Source organism: Pan paniscus, chromosome 10 (genome assembly GCF_029289425.2).
Source record: "Pan paniscus chromosome 10, NHGRI_mPanPan1-v2.0_pri, whole genome shotgun sequence".
Classification (NCBI taxonomy): Eukaryota; Metazoa; Chordata; class Mammalia; order Primates; family Hominidae; genus Pan; species Pan paniscus.
The window spans coordinates 16,426,658-16,446,584 of record NC_073259.2 but is presented as its reverse complement, the minus strand read 5'-3'; the positions used below and the strand labels follow the sequence as shown (position 1 = coordinate 16,446,584).

The 19,927-nt window shown below is 36.7% G+C and overlaps 3 protein-coding genes across 3 annotated transcripts in view; all 3 read left to right on the top strand.

Moving 5' to 3' along the window:
* Positions 1-9,883, top strand: part of LOC100980504 (proline rich 4) — a 59,262-nt gene extending 49,379 nt beyond the window's left edge. Inside the window, exons 2-3 of the transcript XR_010108890.1 lie at positions 4-70; positions 9,095-9,883. The gene's annotated coding sequence lies outside the window, so the exon portion shown is untranslated. The remainder of the gene's footprint in view (positions 1-3; positions 71-9,094) is intronic.
* PRH1 (proline rich protein HaeIII subfamily 1) overlaps positions 1-19,927 on the top strand; it is a 245,644-nt gene that overhangs the window by 143,289 nt on the left and 82,428 nt on the right. Inside the window, exon 4 of the mRNA XM_063593349.1 lies at positions 4-70. Within this exon, the coding sequence (XP_063449419.1) occupies positions 4-70 (67 nt within the window). The remainder of the gene's footprint in view (positions 1-3; positions 71-19,927) is intronic.
* LOC134728468 (taste receptor type 2 member 30-like) lies at positions 79-9,883 on the top strand. The gene is given in 2 exon segments (XM_063593354.1): positions 79-8,889; positions 8,891-9,883. Coding segments are annotated over 2 exon segments (768 nt in total). The 5' UTR covers positions 79-8,338; the 3' UTR covers positions 9,108-9,883.

Below are 19,927 nucleotides of genomic sequence, written 5' to 3'. Positions count from 1 at the left end.
TAGCTGCTGCAGAAGAATATTTTGCCTGCTGGAACCTGCTGTATCTACTCAAGAGTGGAAGTTTTCACAGGTAACTTCTACATATCAAGTAACACAGGATCAAATGAAAACCTAGCAACACTTGGTTTCTGCCTGTATCAGACAGGTGAAATTGAAAGCAGTTATACAAATAGTGTACTAACTCCTCATAAAGCCTACTCAAGGAGGGTGTTGTGTGTGCATTTTACAGATGGCTATCCTAAGGCTGATAGTAGTTGTAAAATATAGTCTAAGTTCATATCTATATGAAACAGAGTATCTGGGTTTCTGTCCTGGCCATCAGACTTGAAGATCATTTCTTAGAAACAATTATATTATCAAAACTGAAAAGAAATACAATCCAAGGTTGGAGTCTTATTTTAGCATCTATTAATCTTAAGCCATTAAGTAATCAAAAATAAATTAAAAAGAAAAAAATATATTCAAATATCACATGTAGAGAAGTCTAGTTTCTTCAGTGGAAAACACATGTTTTTTAAGTGCTCAAGGAATATTTACAAAATTGCTTAATATTTTTAATTAAATAATTAATATTTAAAGACTTAATAGACCCAAAAGGATAACTTACTTATAGACCTAAGCATGAGAGATCAGTTTGATAAATATTGAAAATGCGCTAAAAAGCATGAGTGGGAAAATAAGGACTTTTCAACCTACATGACCTCCCTGAAATTTATTTTTCATTTTGAAAATTATAGGACAATAATTCCTCCCATCCATGTGGTGTGTGTGTGGGCGGGGGGGTTGTGGTGCTTTGTACGTGTTAATTGGCTTGTTACCAATAAGGTTATACAGAGGTATTAGCAGCAACCAGATTTTAAAGAGTACTGGCCTTCCTGGGGTTCCCAAAAAAATCTTGAATGCATTTGATAGGAAAAGTTGGATTCTGTCTACATAAATCTGGTACTGAGGAAAACAAATTCACTTTGGCCATGATTCTAGTTACGACCAAACTCCCTTCAAAAATGTAGATATCCAATATATAATCTGTGTATTGGGTTTTAAAATTTTCCTAACAACTGATGTTGCTGAACAAAAATTATGGAGAAGTTAAAGAGGGAAAAAATTGCAAAACAATGAAAGAGAATATGTCTTCATTTGCATGCTTGCAAATGAGAAATCAGCTTTTACTTCAACGTCATTATGAAAAATTTTATTCAAATTTTTTCAAAAGAAAAAATAGAAAGAACAGTGTATGAATAGTAGTTAATTTGAGCTGTTCTGAGAATAACATATTTTCCATAAAGACAGCATTGAACTCATCTATAAGCATGTGCTGGTGCTTTACTGCTTGACATTGGTCACACAACTGAATTTAAAAGCATCAAAAATATTAGTGCACATTCGGAATTCAGGTACACATAGAGTTTAAGGTCAGGACCTTAAGGCGGATCATGACCAGTGGTATTAGACTTGCCTTTTTTTAAGGTGTGTCTGTTCAGTTCATGGGAAGTTTACTACCAATCATTTTTTTCCATACTAGTAATGGTAGAATTTGTATTTTCCCATGATACCTATATTAAATGTATAAACATTTTTATATTTCAACACTTTGTATGAGTCCTTTCAGGGCCTGTTAAACACTCCAAATTTCCCTTGCAATATGCCAATAACTAATCATATTTTCTCAAAATGATTTGACATAATGTTTGACTGAAGGAATATCTCTGGTATAATTATATTTGCTGATATCAAATGAGAATTTGAAACTTCATGAAAAATGATTAGAAAATTTAATAATAGAATACGAATAAGTGCATAAAATATGCAATTCATTCTTGAGAAATGTGTATAAAATCACAATCATAGAATGATAAAAGAGTAATATGTAATTTTTGAACTAAAGTTACGTTTTAAAATTGAATAGAAAAAGAATTATAAAATGTTAAGTTTAATAATTTTTATATAAATATAAAAGTGTGAAAATTATTCTGATATTACTAATTTTGAAAAGAACAAGAAGTAATGAGAATTTTCAAACACTGCTCCTAGAAGTATAAATTGATATAATTCTTTGGCTTAGTATGGCATTATCTGATGAAGATGAAGGAGCACATCTTAAGACTCAGTACAGGTACTCTTACCAGAAAATGTACACACACACATGAATATCACTGTGTTTTCATAGCTAAAGTTGAGAAGTTTCTCAAATGTCCATCAGTGATAAAATAGATAAATAAATTATGGCATACCTATATGAGTATAGTACTATACAGTAATCAAAATGAACCAACTAGAGAGACATGTTTACAAAAAATGTATATAACAAAGAAAATAAACAAATTTGAGCTGATTAGATAATACTCACAAGTGTAAGAGGATCTATCAATAGTGAAAAACATTCATTTTAATTCCATTTATATAAAGTTTTCAAAAATATATCTTTAATACATTGCAATTTATTACATTGGTGACAAAACTCTAAAGTGAAACATATGAGTGACTATTACAACAATATGGATAGTAGGGAGGAGGAAAACAAGAGGAGAGTGGGATCAACAGAAGGCATATATGGGGAGTGTCTGGATGGCTGGAAAATTCTATTTTTTGACCAAGATGTGGTCAACACGGGGAGTAAAGTTATAATTTTTTCTCTTACTGTGCTTTTAGGTTTTGTTGCTTTCTGTCTGTATGCTATGTTCCACAATAATAAAAATATTTAAAAGGCAAAAAAAGTAAAATAATGAATATAAAATTACACTGAAACTACATATTCTCATAGATAGAATTGTAATTATTAGAGTTTTTGCTGAATAAAGTCAAATAGACTTTTATAGTAGTTATAAACGCAAGTTAAAATTTTAGGGCCGGGCAAAGTGGCTCAGGCCTGTAATCCCAGCACTTTGGGTGGCTGAGGCGGGTGGATCACCTGAGGTCAGGAGTTCAAGACCAGCCTGGCCAACATGGTGAAAGCCCGTATCTACTAGAAAATACAAAAAATTAGCTGGGTGTGGTGGCGGGCTCCTGTAATCCCAACTACTAGGGAGGCTGAGGCAGGAGAATCGCTTCAACCTGGGAGGCGGAGGTTGTAGTGGGCAGAGATTGTGCCATTGCACTCCAGCCTGGGCAACAAGAATGAAACTCCATCTCAAAAACGAAAAAAACTTTTCTTTAATTTTAAAAATAATATATAAGCAAGAACTATAAATTCAAATTCTTAATGCGAATCTTAATTTGAAACATCAAATTTTGAATATTGATACATTGCTGGACACCTTTTGTTCTTATTTCCAATTTAATTATTTACAGTGCACAAAGTGACAGAAATTACTGAATTTTCAATAAATTATAGTACTGCAGATATTAAATTATACGGACGATTATCCCTAAATTTATCCTTAAATAAAATAATTTCAGTCATATTGTTACCATTCAAAAATCACAGTATGTGCACACATGTGTTGGAAAAAATATTTTGTTACTATAATTTTTTGGCTCTCTATTAGAGAAAAAACCAGAAAGTTAAATGTGTTAAAGTGTAAAACTTATTTAGTATAATCTTTGGGTATGTTTTTGTATGTGTAGTGCTGCATTGCTTGCGATAATAAAATACTCCAAGGGACCAGGTGCAGTGGCTCACGTCTGTAATCCCAACACTTTGGGAGGCCGAGACAGGCAGATCACCTGAGGTCAGGAGTTCAAGACTAGCCTGGCCAACATGGCAAAACCCCATCTCTGCTAAAAAATACAAAAATTAGCCGGGTGTGGTGGTGGATGCTTTTAATCCCAGCTACTCAGGAGGCTGATGCAAGGAGAATTGCTTGAACCTGGGAGTCGGAGGTTGCAGTGAGCCGAGATTGTACCATGGCACTCTAGCCTGGGCAACAGAGTGAGACTCCATCTCAAAATAAAATAAAATAAAATACTCCATATTTCATCACAGTAGCTGAGAATGTAAATAACCATTTGAAAGAATTTGGCTTGCTAATGATGCTATTGATACATATGATAAATTTTATGTACTGTATAATTGCACGGAGTATTTGTACATGTTCATATGAAAATGCAAAAAAACAAAAAAACAAAAAAAACAAAGAGCAGGTGCTATTTGCTGGAAGTCATGTTTGCCATGATTTTTAGAATTTAATAAAAGAAAAAAATAGCTAGCAAACTTATGGAAATATGTTGGTTTAAAGTTGTCATTGACGAAATACTATGTGAAGGTGATAGGAGCAGGAGGCTGAGAAATTCTAGACAGAAGAGGGCAGGTCCTCAGCTAAAGCCCCACTCTCAAGCCAAATAGACTGAGACTGTGGCCCAAAGGGAGTACTTCTATCCCTGTTTTCCCGCTCAAATGTTGCCTTTTTTGGCCTGCCCCACCCCTCATCCTATGCCCATAAAACCCCAGGCTCCACCGGTAGTGAGAAGTGGCTGAAGATCGAGAGGAGAAGCAGCTCAATGTTGTAGACTATGGTGGGACGTTGGAGAGAAGTGGCTTGACTTCAGAGGGACAGGTTGAAGGCGTGACTTTCGAGAAGAGTCTGGCTGGAGACAGCCGGACTTCAGGGGAAGATTACCTTCCTGCTTCACATTCCCTTTCCAGCTCCCCTTCCTGCTGAGAGTCACTTCCATCAAAATAAAATCTCCCTCATTTACCATCCTCCAATTCGGTTGTGCAACCTCATTTTTCTTGGAAGCTGGACGAGAGCTCAGGAGCCAGGAATGCAGATACGAAAAGTTGTTACACTGAACCTCTGCCCTTGCTGGCAAGAGGCAGCCGCCTCAAGCGAAAAGGCAAAGGGCCCACTGAGCTACTAACACTTAAGACGTCTGCAGATAGCAGAGCTAAAAGAGCACTGTAACACCCTCCCCCTCGAGGTTTCAGGGGTGCGGGCACCCCCCTAGATGCTGCTGCGGGGCCTGCACAGAATTTGTTCCTGCTGGTATCCAAAAGTGCTCCTGCACCTGTTCACCTGTGTGCTCCCTCCCATGAGGGCTGGGCGCAGTGGGTCCCAGCGAGTGGATTTCACCCCTGCCAGCCCTAAAGCAGCTGGCGGGTTCTAGCGTCAGTGAGCCCCAGTTCCCTCCCATGAAGGGGTAAGGGAAATGTCCTCCATCAAAGGTATTATTCCAGTCTAAGCCCTGATGCTGAGAATAATATGAGAATCATAAAGCCAGGAGAAAGAATAATTGTGTTATCCCATTACCCTGAATTGTAGCACTTAGAAAAATGAATGGTCACATTTATTAGCTAGCATTCTACCTTGTAGCTATCATCATCATCTCTATCTACATCTATCCCATTAAATAATTTACTTTTTGAAATATATACATTCATAAATTGGATAATGCCTACGTAATTTAAAAAAAGAATATCATTATGGGCAAGTTACATTAGTAAACGGTAAAGTTCAAGTCAAGCTAAATACATTTAGATTTAGAAATTAAGTTTAGTTTAGTTTAAAATACATTGCTTAAGAAAATAGTTATTTATGGATGACCTTAAACTAATCCAAGGAACACTGTAATAAAGATTTAGTTTTTAACGTAAATACAATTCTTTAATCAGAGAGATAAACCATTTCATGATCAATCTATTATTTTTATTTGTTTATTATTTTTATTATTTATTTATTTTTCTTTTGAGACGGAGTCTCGCTCTCTAGCCCAGGCTGGAGTGCAGTGGCGCCATCTCAGCTCACTGCAACCTCCGCCTCTTGGGTTCAAACGATTCTCCTGCCTCAGCCTCCTGAGTAGTGAGATGACAGGCACGTGCCACCACACCCTAATCTCTTATTTTTAAAAAGAGGATTTTAGGACTAAACAAATCAAATGTAAGTTTCCCCTCACCTCTTTGATCTCTCACTTGGGTAATGATGCAGTTTGAAGGCAAAGAGCCCCATTTCTACATTATAAGCAAAATAAAAGTTAATTCATGGAATACAATGGTGTATTTGTAATTGAGGTACTATATTTTATTTATTGGAACGGCATTTTGAGATCCAGTGCTGTTCATTGAATTTCCCTGTAAGGAGAGTTTGTGGTGAGGACTCATCAAGCTGCTATGCCAAAAACAAAACAAAACAAAACAAAACAAAAAGCTAATCACATGAAATCAATTTCCTATTTCTTCCAACTTGCAGGATAAGGCCTAGACGAAGCTTTTATTGTATTGTGTGACCCAAGTGTTGGGAAAAGTAGAAAATTGTTACCAGATGTGAAGAAACATTTAGGGGCTTGAAAAGCAGCATGGAGGTGGACCTAGGCTCTTTGCAATGTTCCACGTCTTGCCCTATATGATGGTTACATGAGAGTTTATAATACATTGCTGTGTTTACCATTTTTATTTTGACTCATTTCTAAGTGTGCATTATAATTTTATTTGAAAATTATTAGGAGAAGTGCACCGTAAAAATTATTGATTACTCTGCTCATTATATACCTAGGAAAAAATTCACCATTTATATATCTTTACATACAACTCTAAGAGAGTTGAAGTAGGAACTTTATTTTAGTTACAACATGTAGAAATAAGAGAAGACGCTACCTGAAGTACCCAGATCTTTCCAAAGGTTTTTTTCTACTTTTTTTTTTTTTTTTTTGAGACGGAGTCTTGCTCTGTCGCCCAGGCTGGAGTGCTGTGGCGCCATCTCCGCTCACTGCAAACTGCACCTCCGGGCTTCACACCATTCTCCTGCCTCAGCCTCCCGAGTAGCTGGGACTACAGGCGCCCGCCACCACGCCTGGCTAATTTTTTGTATTTTTTGTAGAGACGGGGTTTCATCGTGTTAGCCAGGATGGTCTCGATCCCCTGACCTCTTGATCTGCCCACCTCAGCCTCCCAAAGTGCTGGGATTACAGGCGTGAGCCACCGCGCCCAGCCTCTACCTTTAATTATCTACCTTGCATGACAAAACTTTGCCATTCCTTATCTATTTTTCTTTTGGCTCCTCTATTCCTGACACAACAAGGGTGGACATATTTCCCACACGCTTGGTTTAGCAGAGTACCTATATCAGTTAGGTTTTACTGCCAGAGAAACCTCTCCAACACTACATTACATATCGATATCTCACATGTCTTTGGATTCAGTTTTTCTAAGCTGGGTTTGCTGGATGGCTCTGGTGATATGAGATGGGCCAAGTTCTGCGTCTTGGAATTAGTTAGAGTTTGGACATTGTAGGCTGGATCAGGCAGGGACAAACTGACTCCATTATTTTCTCATTCTCCTTCTGGGAACAGAGTAGTAGCCAGGCAATGTTCTCATAATAAACAGAAAAGGAAAAGAAACTCCAGTGTGGAAACCATCTCAAACCTCTGTGTGAAGTCTACCAATTTTCTGTTAATCAAAGCAAGCTATGTGAGTGTACTCAGAGCCCAGGGGCAAGGTAGTCACCCTGTCTGTGGTGGGAAAATACTGCAAGATGTCAAATAATGGGATACTCAGGAATATTTACAAAAATGTTGAATATTTTAATGAAATAACAAATATTTAGACATTCAATAGACTTGAGAGTAACTTTACCAAGGGTCTAAGTATGAGAGATATGTTTAATATATTTTTATGGGCTGAAAACCCTGAGTGGGAAAATAGGACTAATTTCACCAGGATGACCTCCTGGAAACGCATTTTCCATTTTGGAAATTATTTTAAAAGTTCATTTTTTCTGGATGGGTGTGTGTATGTGTGTGTGTCTGTCTATGTGTGTATGTTTTATGAGCTTGTTAACAATAATGTCATACAAAAGTACTGGTTAGCAGGAATAAGATTTTAAGGTGTATTGGCATTCCCATGGTTCCCAAGAAAATTTTCGATGATTTTGATTAAAAAGTTTGGATTTTGTCTATTTAAATCTAGCATAAAAATTGGTCATGGTGATGATCCTAGTTATGACTAATCTCCCTTTAAGATTTAGGCATTTACTGTATGAAATATGTGGCACATTTTCCATAACAAACAGCTAAAGTTACTGAACACAAATTATGGAAAGGTGAAACGAGGAAAACATTGCAAAACACTGAAAGAGAATATGTCTTTATTTGCATGCCGGCAAATGAAAATTCCGGTTTCACTTCTACTTCAGTATCTAACAAGTCTCTAACAAGAACAGACATTGAATGAATGAATTAAGTTGAGCTGTTTGAAAATTAGAATGTTTTCCATAAATACATTATCGAACTATCAATTAGCATAAACTGCTACTTTCTCGTTTGACACTGGTCACAGTATTTGAAAGTAAAAAGAATGTTACTGCACATTCAGAAATCAGGTGCACATAAAATTTAAGGTCAGGATATTAAAGGATCACAGCCAGTGCTGTTAGGCCTTCATTTTTTCTATCTTTTTGTCTGTTCAGACATGATAACTTTACTACCCATCATTTTTTCCATTTTACTAGTGGTTACATTTGTTCTTGGGAATTTTGCTAATGGCTTGCTAGTGTTGGTAAATTCCATTGAGTGGGTCAAGAGACAAAAGATCTCCTTTGCTGACCAAATTCTCACTGCTCTGGCAGTCTCCAGAGTTGGTTTGCTCTGGGTAATATTATTACATTGGTATGCAACTGTTTTGAATCCAGGTTCATATAGTTTAGGAGTAAGAATTACTACTATTAATGCCTGGGCTGTAACCAACCATTTCAGCATCTGGGTTGCTACCAGCCTCAGCATATTTTATTTGCTCAAGATTGCCAATTTCTTCAACTTTATTTTTCTTCACTTAAAAAGGAGAATTAAGAGTGTCATTCCAGTGATACTATTGGGGTCTTTGTTATTTTTGGTTTGTCATCTTGTTGTGGTAAACATGGATGAGAGTATGTGGACAAAAGAATATGAAGGAAACGTGAGTTGGGAGATCAAATTGAGTGATCTGACGCACCTTTCAGATATGACTGTAACCACGCTTGCAAACAATACCCTTTACTCTGTCCCTGTTATCTTTTCTGCTCTTAATCTGTTCTTTGTGTAAACATCTCAAGAAGATGCAGCTCCATGGCAAAGGATCTCCAGATTCCAACACCAAGGTCCACATAAAAGCTTTGCAAACGGTAACCTCCTTCCTCTTGTTATTTGCTGTTTACTTTCTGTCCCTAATCACATCGATTTGGAATTTTAGGAGGAGGCTGTAGAACGAACCTGTCCTCATGCTCTGCCAAACTACTGCAATTATATACTTCATTTCATTCATTCATCCTAATTTGGGGAAGCAAGAAGCTGAAACAGACCTTTCTTTTGATTTTGTGTCAGATTAAGTGCTGAGTAAAAGACCTGAAACTCTCAAATTTCTAGATTCACAAGTGGGACATCGTGTGTCTCCAAGAGAAAACAAACTGATGTTGTCTGGAGCATTTTATACTTTCCACTGGTTTTTCTGTATTGTATGTTTTTGAGTAATTTCCAAAAGTATATCTAGAAAAGTCTTTTACCTAAAGTTAGTCTAAAAAGTATCTATATATGCATGTGTATGTGTATATGAAACACTTAAGAGAGAGTGGCAATAACATAATCATTTTTTACAAACTGCCAAATTATAGAAAATATTGTAAGAAATTGTTCAGAATCATGAAGCCATGTGTATTCACAATACAGTTCATATTATCATGTTTCATTTGAAAAATTTATGATCTCTATTTATAATTGTTAAGAACTTACAGCTTATTTCACAAAATCTTTGCTCTTTTCCACTGTTATTTGTACCATACGTATGTACCATAGTGTGCTTAAACGTGATTATTTGAACGTCTAGTTTTTTGGATGGTATGAGCATTCTAATCTAAATCAATAATGAAGTTTTATCTTTGGGGTAGTTTTTGTTTCATAATGAATTCTAATTTTATGTTTAATTTAAAGCAAACAATTATTGTTAGAAAACTATGCACAAAATAAAATTCAAGGATGAAAAATATATTTGGAATACATTTTGTATATGTCTACCATAATCAGTACTGAGGAATATTAGATTTTATACAAATATGTGAACAACTGAGAAAAAAGTCATATCTGTAATAGGGATGAAGAAAGAAACACAATGCTGACCTCTTAAGTGCTGTCATAAGTCTCCATATACAGGTAGAAAAGTCATTTCTTCCAGTTTTTGAGGTAAAGAAAACCTTTTTTGAAATTGAGATCGGATACCAAATATTTCCGTTTCTTTCCTAAACTGCTTCAGAGCCCGTAAATTGCCGTTTCTCTCCACTATCTTCCACATTTAAAAATCTTTTTAAACATCACATAAATGAACTCAAATCTTTATTACTTGAAAAAATACTCCATGTAAAAATAGTATAGAAATTATGAAAATCATTTGAATTATACTTTCTGCAAATTTTAAAATGACGTCTATGACATCTATGTATTAATGATAGGAAATGACTTAAATATATGTTTTATTATTATCTAGTTGCAAATAATGCAGTGAGAGAAAGTGTGTTGACATATTCAGTGATAGCAATTTCTATTATAGGAAAAAATGTATAACGTCATTAAACAAGTAAATTCTACAGACTGTATCAATTCTCGGAGTTATGAAATTTTAACAATGTTATCTAAACCTTGAGATAAATCATTTGATTTAGTTATTTGTTTGTTTATTATATATCTTTCCTGGTACAACGTAAGCACCATAAAAGCAGAGACCCTGGTCGGGGTCGGTGACTCACGCCTGTAATCCCAGCACTTTGAGAGGCCGAGGTGGGCAGATCACGAGGTGGGCAGATCACAAAGTCAGGAGATCAAGACCGTCCTGGCTAACGCTGTGAAACCCCGTCTCTGCTAAAAATACAAAAAAATTAGCAGGGCATGGTGGCGGGAGCTTGTAGTCCCAGCTACTCGGGAGGCTGAGGCAGGAGAATGGCATGAACCCAGGAGGCGGAGCTTGCAGGGAGAGGAGATGGCGCCACTGCACTCCAGCCTGGGCTACAGAGCGAGACTCCGCCTCAAAAAACAAGAACAACAAAAAACAGAGATCCTGCAGACCTTGCTTACTGTTGACTGCCAGGACCTAAAAGATCACATAAAAAATAGATAGCCAAAAATATTTTGAAGAACAAATGAGTTAGTGAATAGACTAATAAATTACATATATTGGGGTGGTGAACCAGTGAAAATGAAACATCACAAAATCTACAGTTGCATGAATTTGCCTATTCTGGTTTCTGGTTGAGGTGACAGAATTATCTAAGAAGAAGCATTTTTCAGAGTAAAAGTGTAGTTATTCCATACTTGCAGAGGAAATATCGCTATATATAGCCTTGATGCAGCTATATCAGACAAAAAACATGGAGACAAGGTGGAACATCAAAATCCGATGGCACCTACTACAATACCTTCAAAACAGCATATAAAAGATTTTTGGATATTTGTATATATTTTCTCGATTGTGAATGATATATTTGTATTGTGATATTTCTAGCTGATTATTATGTAAAAAATGCATTTCAATTTTAAAAATTGAGTTAGTTATGAATTACCTTACTAAAATGTGATTTTTATATAATATTTTTAATATCCTTTCTAAATGAACATTTTAATTGCCATATTATAAAATCACAGAAAAGTGAGTGAAAAATAAATTATACCACTGAATGAATATCTTAGCTTTGGAGGTCTAGAACTAGAGCCAGTGTCTGATATTAAAGTGATAACATTTCTTTGGAAGGTAAGTTCAGGGCAGCAATGGCAGGGACATGTGGAAATTGAGGCAAGAGCACGTGGAAAGTGAGGCAAGAGCAGATGTGAAAGAACGTGTTGGGATGTATTGTAACAATGTGTTGTGTGTATGTGACTCTGTTGTGGCAACTTCATTATAAGGTGAGAGAGACAGCATGGTGGTCATCAGATGAATGCACTTGGACCCCAGTACTTTTCCGGAAAGGCTACAAGGGGAATACCACAGCCAGCATTAGTCCATGGAAGCGAGAGAGGAGGGAGAATGTATCTGTTCAGCTGTCTTCTGTCTTCTATTTCCCATTGGCCAGGGTTTCCCTGAGGCAGAACTACCATGTCTGCTGTTCTGCTTTCCATCATCCAGTCCGTTGGTGGCCGTTATGAAAGACAGACCTCAGGCCCACAGTGTGGTGTTCCATTCAAGTCCCTATAGGAAGGATGGTAGGATGATCTGGATCAGGCAAGGTGCCGGCTTAGAGAATAAGAGACATTTAAGGGAATCTGAGGAAGCACATGTTTAAGTCCAATACTGTCTACTCCGTGTACCACTCAGATTTGCTCATGTCTTCCAATCATGACTGGCTTTACGGGCATATGATTTCCACTGTTGCGCAGGGTCTTGTGCTTAGAGGCGCTCATGCTTAGAGGGGCAATGGTTAGTCTTCCAGCATTGAACCTGGTTTATTTGGGGGATGCTGCCATCTTCTGATTTTATCATTGTTCGCTGGGCACCTCTTCTCAGTCTCCTTTGCTGGTTCTTTCTCTTGTCTCTAATCTTCTGCAACTGCTGTTTTGTTTTTGAGACAGAGGGCACTCCTCTGCTGAAGAGGGAATGGTCTTGCACTAATTCCCTAGGGGTTTTCTCTCCCCTCTTCTATGGATTTGTCAGAGACTTGGACAGAGTCCTGTAATGCCCACTATGCATGCCTCTAGCATGTTTGAATTCTGCTGGATCATCTGGCACAACGGGCAGAGCAGCTTAAGCCAGACCCTATAGCTGCTATGGAACCCTTTTTTGTTCTGGTTTCCACTTGAGACCAGTGGCCTTTGGAAACTCCATTAGTGAGTCAGAGCAATATCCTCAAATGAGGAATATGTTGACTCCAAAATCCCAATAGGCCCAAAAAACACTGTGCCTCTTTTTTAGTGAGAAGAATTATGTATCAGGAAACATGCCGTTTACTTTAAAAAGGATGTTTTGACACAAGGACCAGGAGCACGGACCTGTAAAAACACCATCTATGTTATAAGTTCCTGAATCTGCTGAGGTTTATGTCTCTCTTCTTCTGGTATTTTACTTCTGTTCAAAGTAATACTATTTTACTATATTTAAGGAACTTGCCACTTCCTGCTTATGAATACCAATTAAAGTAATATTATTAATATATTGAGTTAGCATGATGTTTTGCAAAATGCCAATTAAACTGAAAACAGAAGTGACACAGCTCTGACATAAAACAGTGAAGCAGTGCTTTTGTTCTTACCCCAACAAACAAATTGTTTTGATTTTCTCTCACAAAGGGTGTAGATTTAAAAACATTCGCCAAATCAAAAGCCACATACAAAGTACCGGAAACCACGTTCTGCTCAGTGAAGGTACCACATCCTAGAGAGCATCTGCAAGTGCGATTTAAGTTTATGCTAATGTGCATTCATCTGATAATCCATCTGGTTTTGGCAGAGGCCAGATAGGTTAACTGAATAGGGATATAAAATGTACTACCACCCCCAGTGTTCATTATCAAGAGGACTTAAGCTTCCTTTCAGTCGTTTATCTCTGCTTCTGTGAATTGGCTCAGTCCTGAGAACTGGCTGAGGGTCTTTGATTTGTCATATCAGTGCCTGACCTCAGGACTCAGCTTTTTCAACTCTGTTTTCCTCTTGATTTATAGTTATTTAGCAAAGTATGAAGCCTCTTCAACTATTGGCCTATCAGCCCAATCCAATGAGGCTGTTGCTGTCACCACTTCATTAAATCTGACATTTGTTAAGATCACCAGTGAGTGCGTGTTGCCAGTGGTTAGTCATCATGTCGCATGCTCTATTAGCAACATTGAACATGGTTTACTGGGGGGATGCTGCCCTCTTCTGATTTTATTGTTGTTCACTGGGCACCTCTTCTCAATCTCCTTTGCTAGTTCTTTCTCTTGCCTCTAAACCGAAAATGTCACACTGCCGAAGGTCTCAATTCTTCAATCTTTAATCAATCAGACTTGTTTTGTTGGTGATCTCATGCAGTCTCCTTACTGATAATGTAGCCAAATGGTTCAATAGAGAGGAATAAGGCTGATTATTCATCTATATATTCATATATATCATTTTGCCAATATAGCAATGCAGATATTGGCAGATTGATACGTGGGGGATTTTAATTATATGATGATCTATATATAATTAGATAATGATATAAGTGAAGAAATACATAGATAGAATTATGGTTTACTAACCCATTTTTGATTTCTTGCATTTTGTACAATGTCTCAGTATCTGTTAGTATCTTATTTCTTAACTTCTTTTCTCTATGATCAATTACTTATGAGTTAATTTTTGTGTACAGTATAAAATAAGGGTCTAAATTTACGTTTTTTTCCTTCTCGTTTAACTCTCACTTCTTAGGTAAGTTCATCTACTCATGGCCTTACTTATTTTCTGTGTGCTGATGATGCCAAAATTTAATCTTTCAGCTGAGATCTCAACGCTGGTCTCCGGAATCCTTTCTCTAATAGACTATTTGACATCTTCATTTGGATGCCTAACAAGAACTTGAACTAACATGTCCAAATCAAAATACTGCTCTTCCCCCAATTGTCAGATTTGTTTCTTCTACAGTCTTTCCCTCTTCTGCTAATGACCACTTCAGACTTTCAGATGCTTAGACTAAAAAAAAATGGAGTCAATATTTTCTCTCTTTCAGAACTCATCTTTAAGGCATCAGCAAATTTTGTTGACTCTACCCTCAAAAACCTACAGAATCCAATCCCTTGTCATCACTCTGCCATACTAGTCTAAACTGCTGCATATCTTGCCAGGGTATTTGCCGTGAGTTTCTAATTATTCTTTCTAGTTCTGCACATCCTTTTATCCTGATGTATTCTCAAGGCGGCAGCCAGAGAGAACCTGTAAAAACGCAAATTTGATCATGCCATTCTTCTCCAGATTTTTCAGTGGCTTTCATCTAATTCAGAGTAAAGGCCAAATCCTTACAAAGTCTTATAATCATTTGAATGATCTGATTTTGTCTGCCTGTGTGTCCTAAAACACCTGGCTCATCCCATGCTAACAACACTGGCCTTTGTGTCACTTCTTGAATATGCCAAGCATTGCCTCAGGGACTTCATACTTGTGTCCCTTCTTCTTGGATTGCTCTTTCTCAGATATCAACACTGAACATTATCACTCCTCAGATATCATTGAATCATTGAGGCCTTCAGTACTACCTTATTTAAAGATAAATCTCATTTCACTTTGCAGTTTTTTTTTCTTTTTTTAGCTTTTATTTTAGATTCTGGGGTACATGTGCAGGTTTGTTATGTAAGTAAATTGCATGTCTCAGGCACTTTGTGTACAGATTATTTTGTCACTCAGGTGGTAAGCAGAGTACCTGATAGGTATCTCTTTTATCTTCACTCTCCTCCTTCTCTCTGTTCACATAGACCGTGGTGTCTGTCGTTCCCTTCTTTGTGTCCATCGGTACTCAATGTTTAGCACCCACTTATAAGTGAGAACATGTGGTATTTGTTTTCTGTTTCCATGTTTATTGGCTTAGGATAATGGCCTCCAGCTCCATCCATATTGCTACATCATCTTGTTTTTTTTCTAATGACTGCATAGTATTCCATGGTGTGTATGTACCATATTTTCTTTATCCAGTCTACTATTTATGGGCATTTAGGTTTATTCCATGTCTTTGCTATTATGAATAGTTCTGTCATGAATATTTTCATGCATGTGTCTTTATGGTAGAACAATTTATATTTCTCTGGATATATATCCAATAATGGAATTGCTGGTTTGAATGGTAATTCTGTGTTAAGTTCTTTGGAAAATTGCCATGCTGATTTCCACAATGGCTGGACTAATTTACCTCCCCACCAGCAGTGTGAAAGCATTCCCTTTCACCACAGTCTTGCCAGAATCTGTTGTTTTTTTGGGGTTTTAGTAATAGCTATTCTGACTGGTATGAGATAGTATCTCATTGTGGTTTTGAATCACATTTCTTTAATGATTAGTTATATTGAGCATTTTTTCATATGTTTGTTGGCTGAGTGTATGTCTTCACTTGAAAATTGTTCATGTCCTTTATCAAATTTTTAATGGTGGTATTTGTTTTTTGCTTGTAAATGTAAATTCCTTATATGTTCCAGATATTACGCCTTTGTCAGTTGCATAGTTTACAAAATATTTTCTCCCATTCTGCAGGTTGTCTGTTTACTCTGTTCATAGTTTCTTTTCTTGTGCAGAAGCTCTTCAGTTTAATGAGGTTCCACTTTTCAATTTTTGTTTCTGTTGCAATTGATTTTGGTGTCTTTGCCATGAAATCTTTGCCAGGTCCTATGCCAGAATGGTGTTTACTAGGTTATTTTTCCGTTTTTTAAAAAAATAGTTTTAGGTTTTACATTTTATTATTTAACCCAGCTTGCATTGAGTTTTGTGTATGTATAAGAAAGGTGTCCATTTCCATCTTCTGCACATGGCTATCCAGTTATCCCAGCACCATTTATAGAGCAGGGAGTCTCTCCTCATTGCTTGTTTTTGTTAACTTTGTTGAAGATTAGATGGTTGTAGGTGGGTGGCATTATTTCTCGGGTCTCTATTCTATTCCCTTGGTCTACATGCCTGTTTTTGTACCACTACCATGCTGTTTTAGTCTCTGTATCCTTGTAGTATGGTTCAGTCAGGTAATGTTATACTTCCTGTTTGTTCTTTTTGTTTGGTATTGCCTTGGCTATTTGGGCTTTTTTTTTTCATTCCCAGTGAATTTTAAAATAGTTTGTTTCTAATTTTGTGAAGAATATCAATGATAATTTGACAGGAATAGCATTGAATCTATAAATTGGTTTGGGCAGTATGGGCATTTAAACAATATTGATTCTTCCCATCTATGCACCTGGAACGTTTTCCCGTTTGTCCGTGTCTTATTGGATTTAATTGAACAGTCTCTTGTAATACTCTTTGTAGAGATATTTCACCTCCCTGGTCAGCTGTATTCCTATGTATTTTATTTTTGGGGACTATTGTGAAAGGGATTGCCTTCTTGATTTGTCTTTGCTTGAATTTTGTTGCTATAGGAATGCTACTAATTTTTGTACATTGATTTTGTATCCTGGGAATTTGCTGAGTTTGTTTATCAGACCAAGGAGATTTTGGCCAGAAACTGTGGGGATTTCTAGGTATAAAGTCACATTATCTGCGAACAGGGATAATTTGACTTCTCTTCCTATTGGGATGCCTTTTATTTATTTCTGTTCCTGATTGCTTTGACCAGGACTTCCAGTACTGTTGAATAAGAGTGGTGAGAGAGGACACCCTTGTCTTGTTCCTGTTTTCAAGGGGTAATGCTTCCAGTTTTGCCCATTTAGTATGATATTGGCTGTGGGTTTGTCATGGGTGGCTCTTATTATTGTGAAGTATGTATCTTCAATGTCTAGTTTGTTGAGAGTTTTTAATATAAAGAGACATTGAATTTTATTGAAAGCCTTTTCTGCATCTATTGAGATAATAATGTGGTTTTTGCTAGTTTCACTTATGTGATGAATCACATATATTGATTTACATGTGTTTAACCAAACTTGTATCCCAGTGATAAAGCCTACTTGATTATGGTGGATTAGCTTTTTGATGTGCTGCTGGATTCAGCTTGTTGGCATTTTGTGGAGTGTTTTTTTTAAATCTATGTTTATCGAGGTTGTTTTCTTTTATTGTTGTGTCTCTGCCTGGTTTTGGTATCAGGGTGATATTAGCCTTGTAGAATGAGTTAGCATGGAGTTTCTTTTCCTCAGTTTTTTAGAGTAGGTTTAGTGTGAATAGTACCAGTTCTTCTTTATACACATGGTAGAATTCTGCTGAGAATCCATCAGGTCCTAGGCTTTTTTTGTTTGTTTGTCTGGTAGGCTTTTTATTACTCTTTCAATTTGGAACTTGTTATTGGTTTGCTCAGGGATTCAATTTCTTACTGATTCAGTCTTGAAAGGTTGTACATATCCAGCAGTTTATCCATTTCTTCTAGGTTTTCTAGCTTGTGGGCATAGAGGTGTTGACAGTAGTTTGGGAGGATTGTTTGTATTTCAGTGGGGTCAGTGGTAATATCCACTTTGTCATTTTTGATTGGGTTTATTTGGATCTTCTCTCTTTTTTTTCTTTATTAGTCTGGTTAGGGGTCTATTATATTAATTTTTTAAAAACATCAAATCCTGGATTCACTGACCTTTTGTATGTTTTTTTAAATCACAATTTCCTTCAGTTCAGCTCTGATTTTGGTTATTTATTGTATTTTGCTAGCTTTGGCATTGGTTTGCTCTTGTTTGTTTAGTTTCTCTTGTGAAGTTATGTTATTAATTTAAGATCATTCTAACTTATTGATGTGAGTGTTTATTGCTACGAACTTTCCTCTTAACACTGCCTTATCCATATCCCAGAGATTCTGGTATGTTGTATCTTTGTTCTCATTATGTTCAAAGAATTTCTTGATTTCTGCCTTATTTCAATATGTACCCAAAAGTCATTCAGGAGAGGGTTGTTTAATTTCTATGTAATTATATGGTTTTAAGGTATTTTCTTAGTATTTATTTATATTTTTATTGTGCTGTGGTCCAAGAATGTGGTTGGTATGGTTTTCTTTTTTTCATATTTGCTAGAAATTATTTTATGTTAGGTTGTGTGGCTGATTTTAGATTATATGCCATGTGCAGATGAGAAGAATATGTATTCTGTTGTTTTGGGGTGAACTGTTTTGTGGATGTCTATTAGGTTCATTTGGTTAAGTGTCTATTTCAGGTCCTGAATAACTTTGTTAGTTTTCTGCCTTGATGTTCTGTCTAGTTGGTGGGGTGTTGAAATCTCTTGCTATTATTGTGTGATTTTCTAAATCTTTTAATAGGTCTCTGAGAACTTGCTTTCTGAATCTGGGTGTTCCTTTGTCAGGTGCATATACATTTAGAATAGTAATGTCTTCCTGCTGAATTGAGCCTTTTTCAATTATGTAATGCCCTTCTGTTTCTTCTTGATCTTTGCTGGTTAAAGACAGTTTTGTATGAAAGTAGATTATCAAGGTCAGGTGCCATGGCTCAGACTTGTAATACCAGCACTTCAGGAGGCTGAGGTGGGTGGATCACTTGACCCCAGGAGTTTGAGACCAGCCTGAGCAACATGGCAAAATCCTGTCTCTATCAAGAAAAAAAAAAAATACAAAAATTAGCCAGTCATGGTGGTGCACACATGTGGTCCCAGGTACTTGCAAGGCTGAGTTGGGAGGATTTCTTGAGACCAGGAGGTAGAGGTTGTGGTAGGCTGAGATTGCGCCACTGCACTATGGCCTGGGCAACAGAGTGAGACCCTGACTCAAAACAAACAAACAAACAAACAAAAAACAAACAAACAAACAAAAAGAAGTTAGAATAGCAACCCTGCTTCTATTTTCCATTTGCTTGGTAGATTTTTCTCCATCTTTTAAATTTGAGCTTATGGGTATCACTGCATGTAAGTGAGTCTCTTGAAGACACTATACCATTGCGTCTTGCTTCTTTATCCAAATTGCCTCTATGTGCCTTTTAGTTGGGGTGTTTAACCTGTTTACATTCAAGGTTAGTATTGATATGTGGGAATTTGATCCTTTCATTATGTTGTTAGCTGCTTATCATGCAGACTGGTTTCTGTGGTTACTTTATAGTATACTGGTCTATGGCCTTAAGTGTGATTTTGTTATGGCTGATAATGATCTTTCTTTTCTATGATTAGCAATCCATTGAGGACCTCTTGTGAGGCAGGTCTGGTGGTAATGAAATCCCTTAGCATTTGTTTGTCTGAAAAAGATTCTATTTCTCCTTCACTTATGAAGTTTAGTTTGGCTGGATATGAAATTCTTGGTCGGACATTCTTTTTCAAAAAATTTCTGAATATGAGCCCCCATCTCTTCCTGGTTGTAGAGTTTCTGCTAACAGGTCCACTGTTAGCTCAATGCTTTTCCCTTTGTAGGTGACCTGCCCTTTCTCTGTAGATGCCTATGGCACTTTTTCTTTCATTTTCGCCTTGGAGAATCTGATCGCTATGTGTCTTGGGTATATTCTTC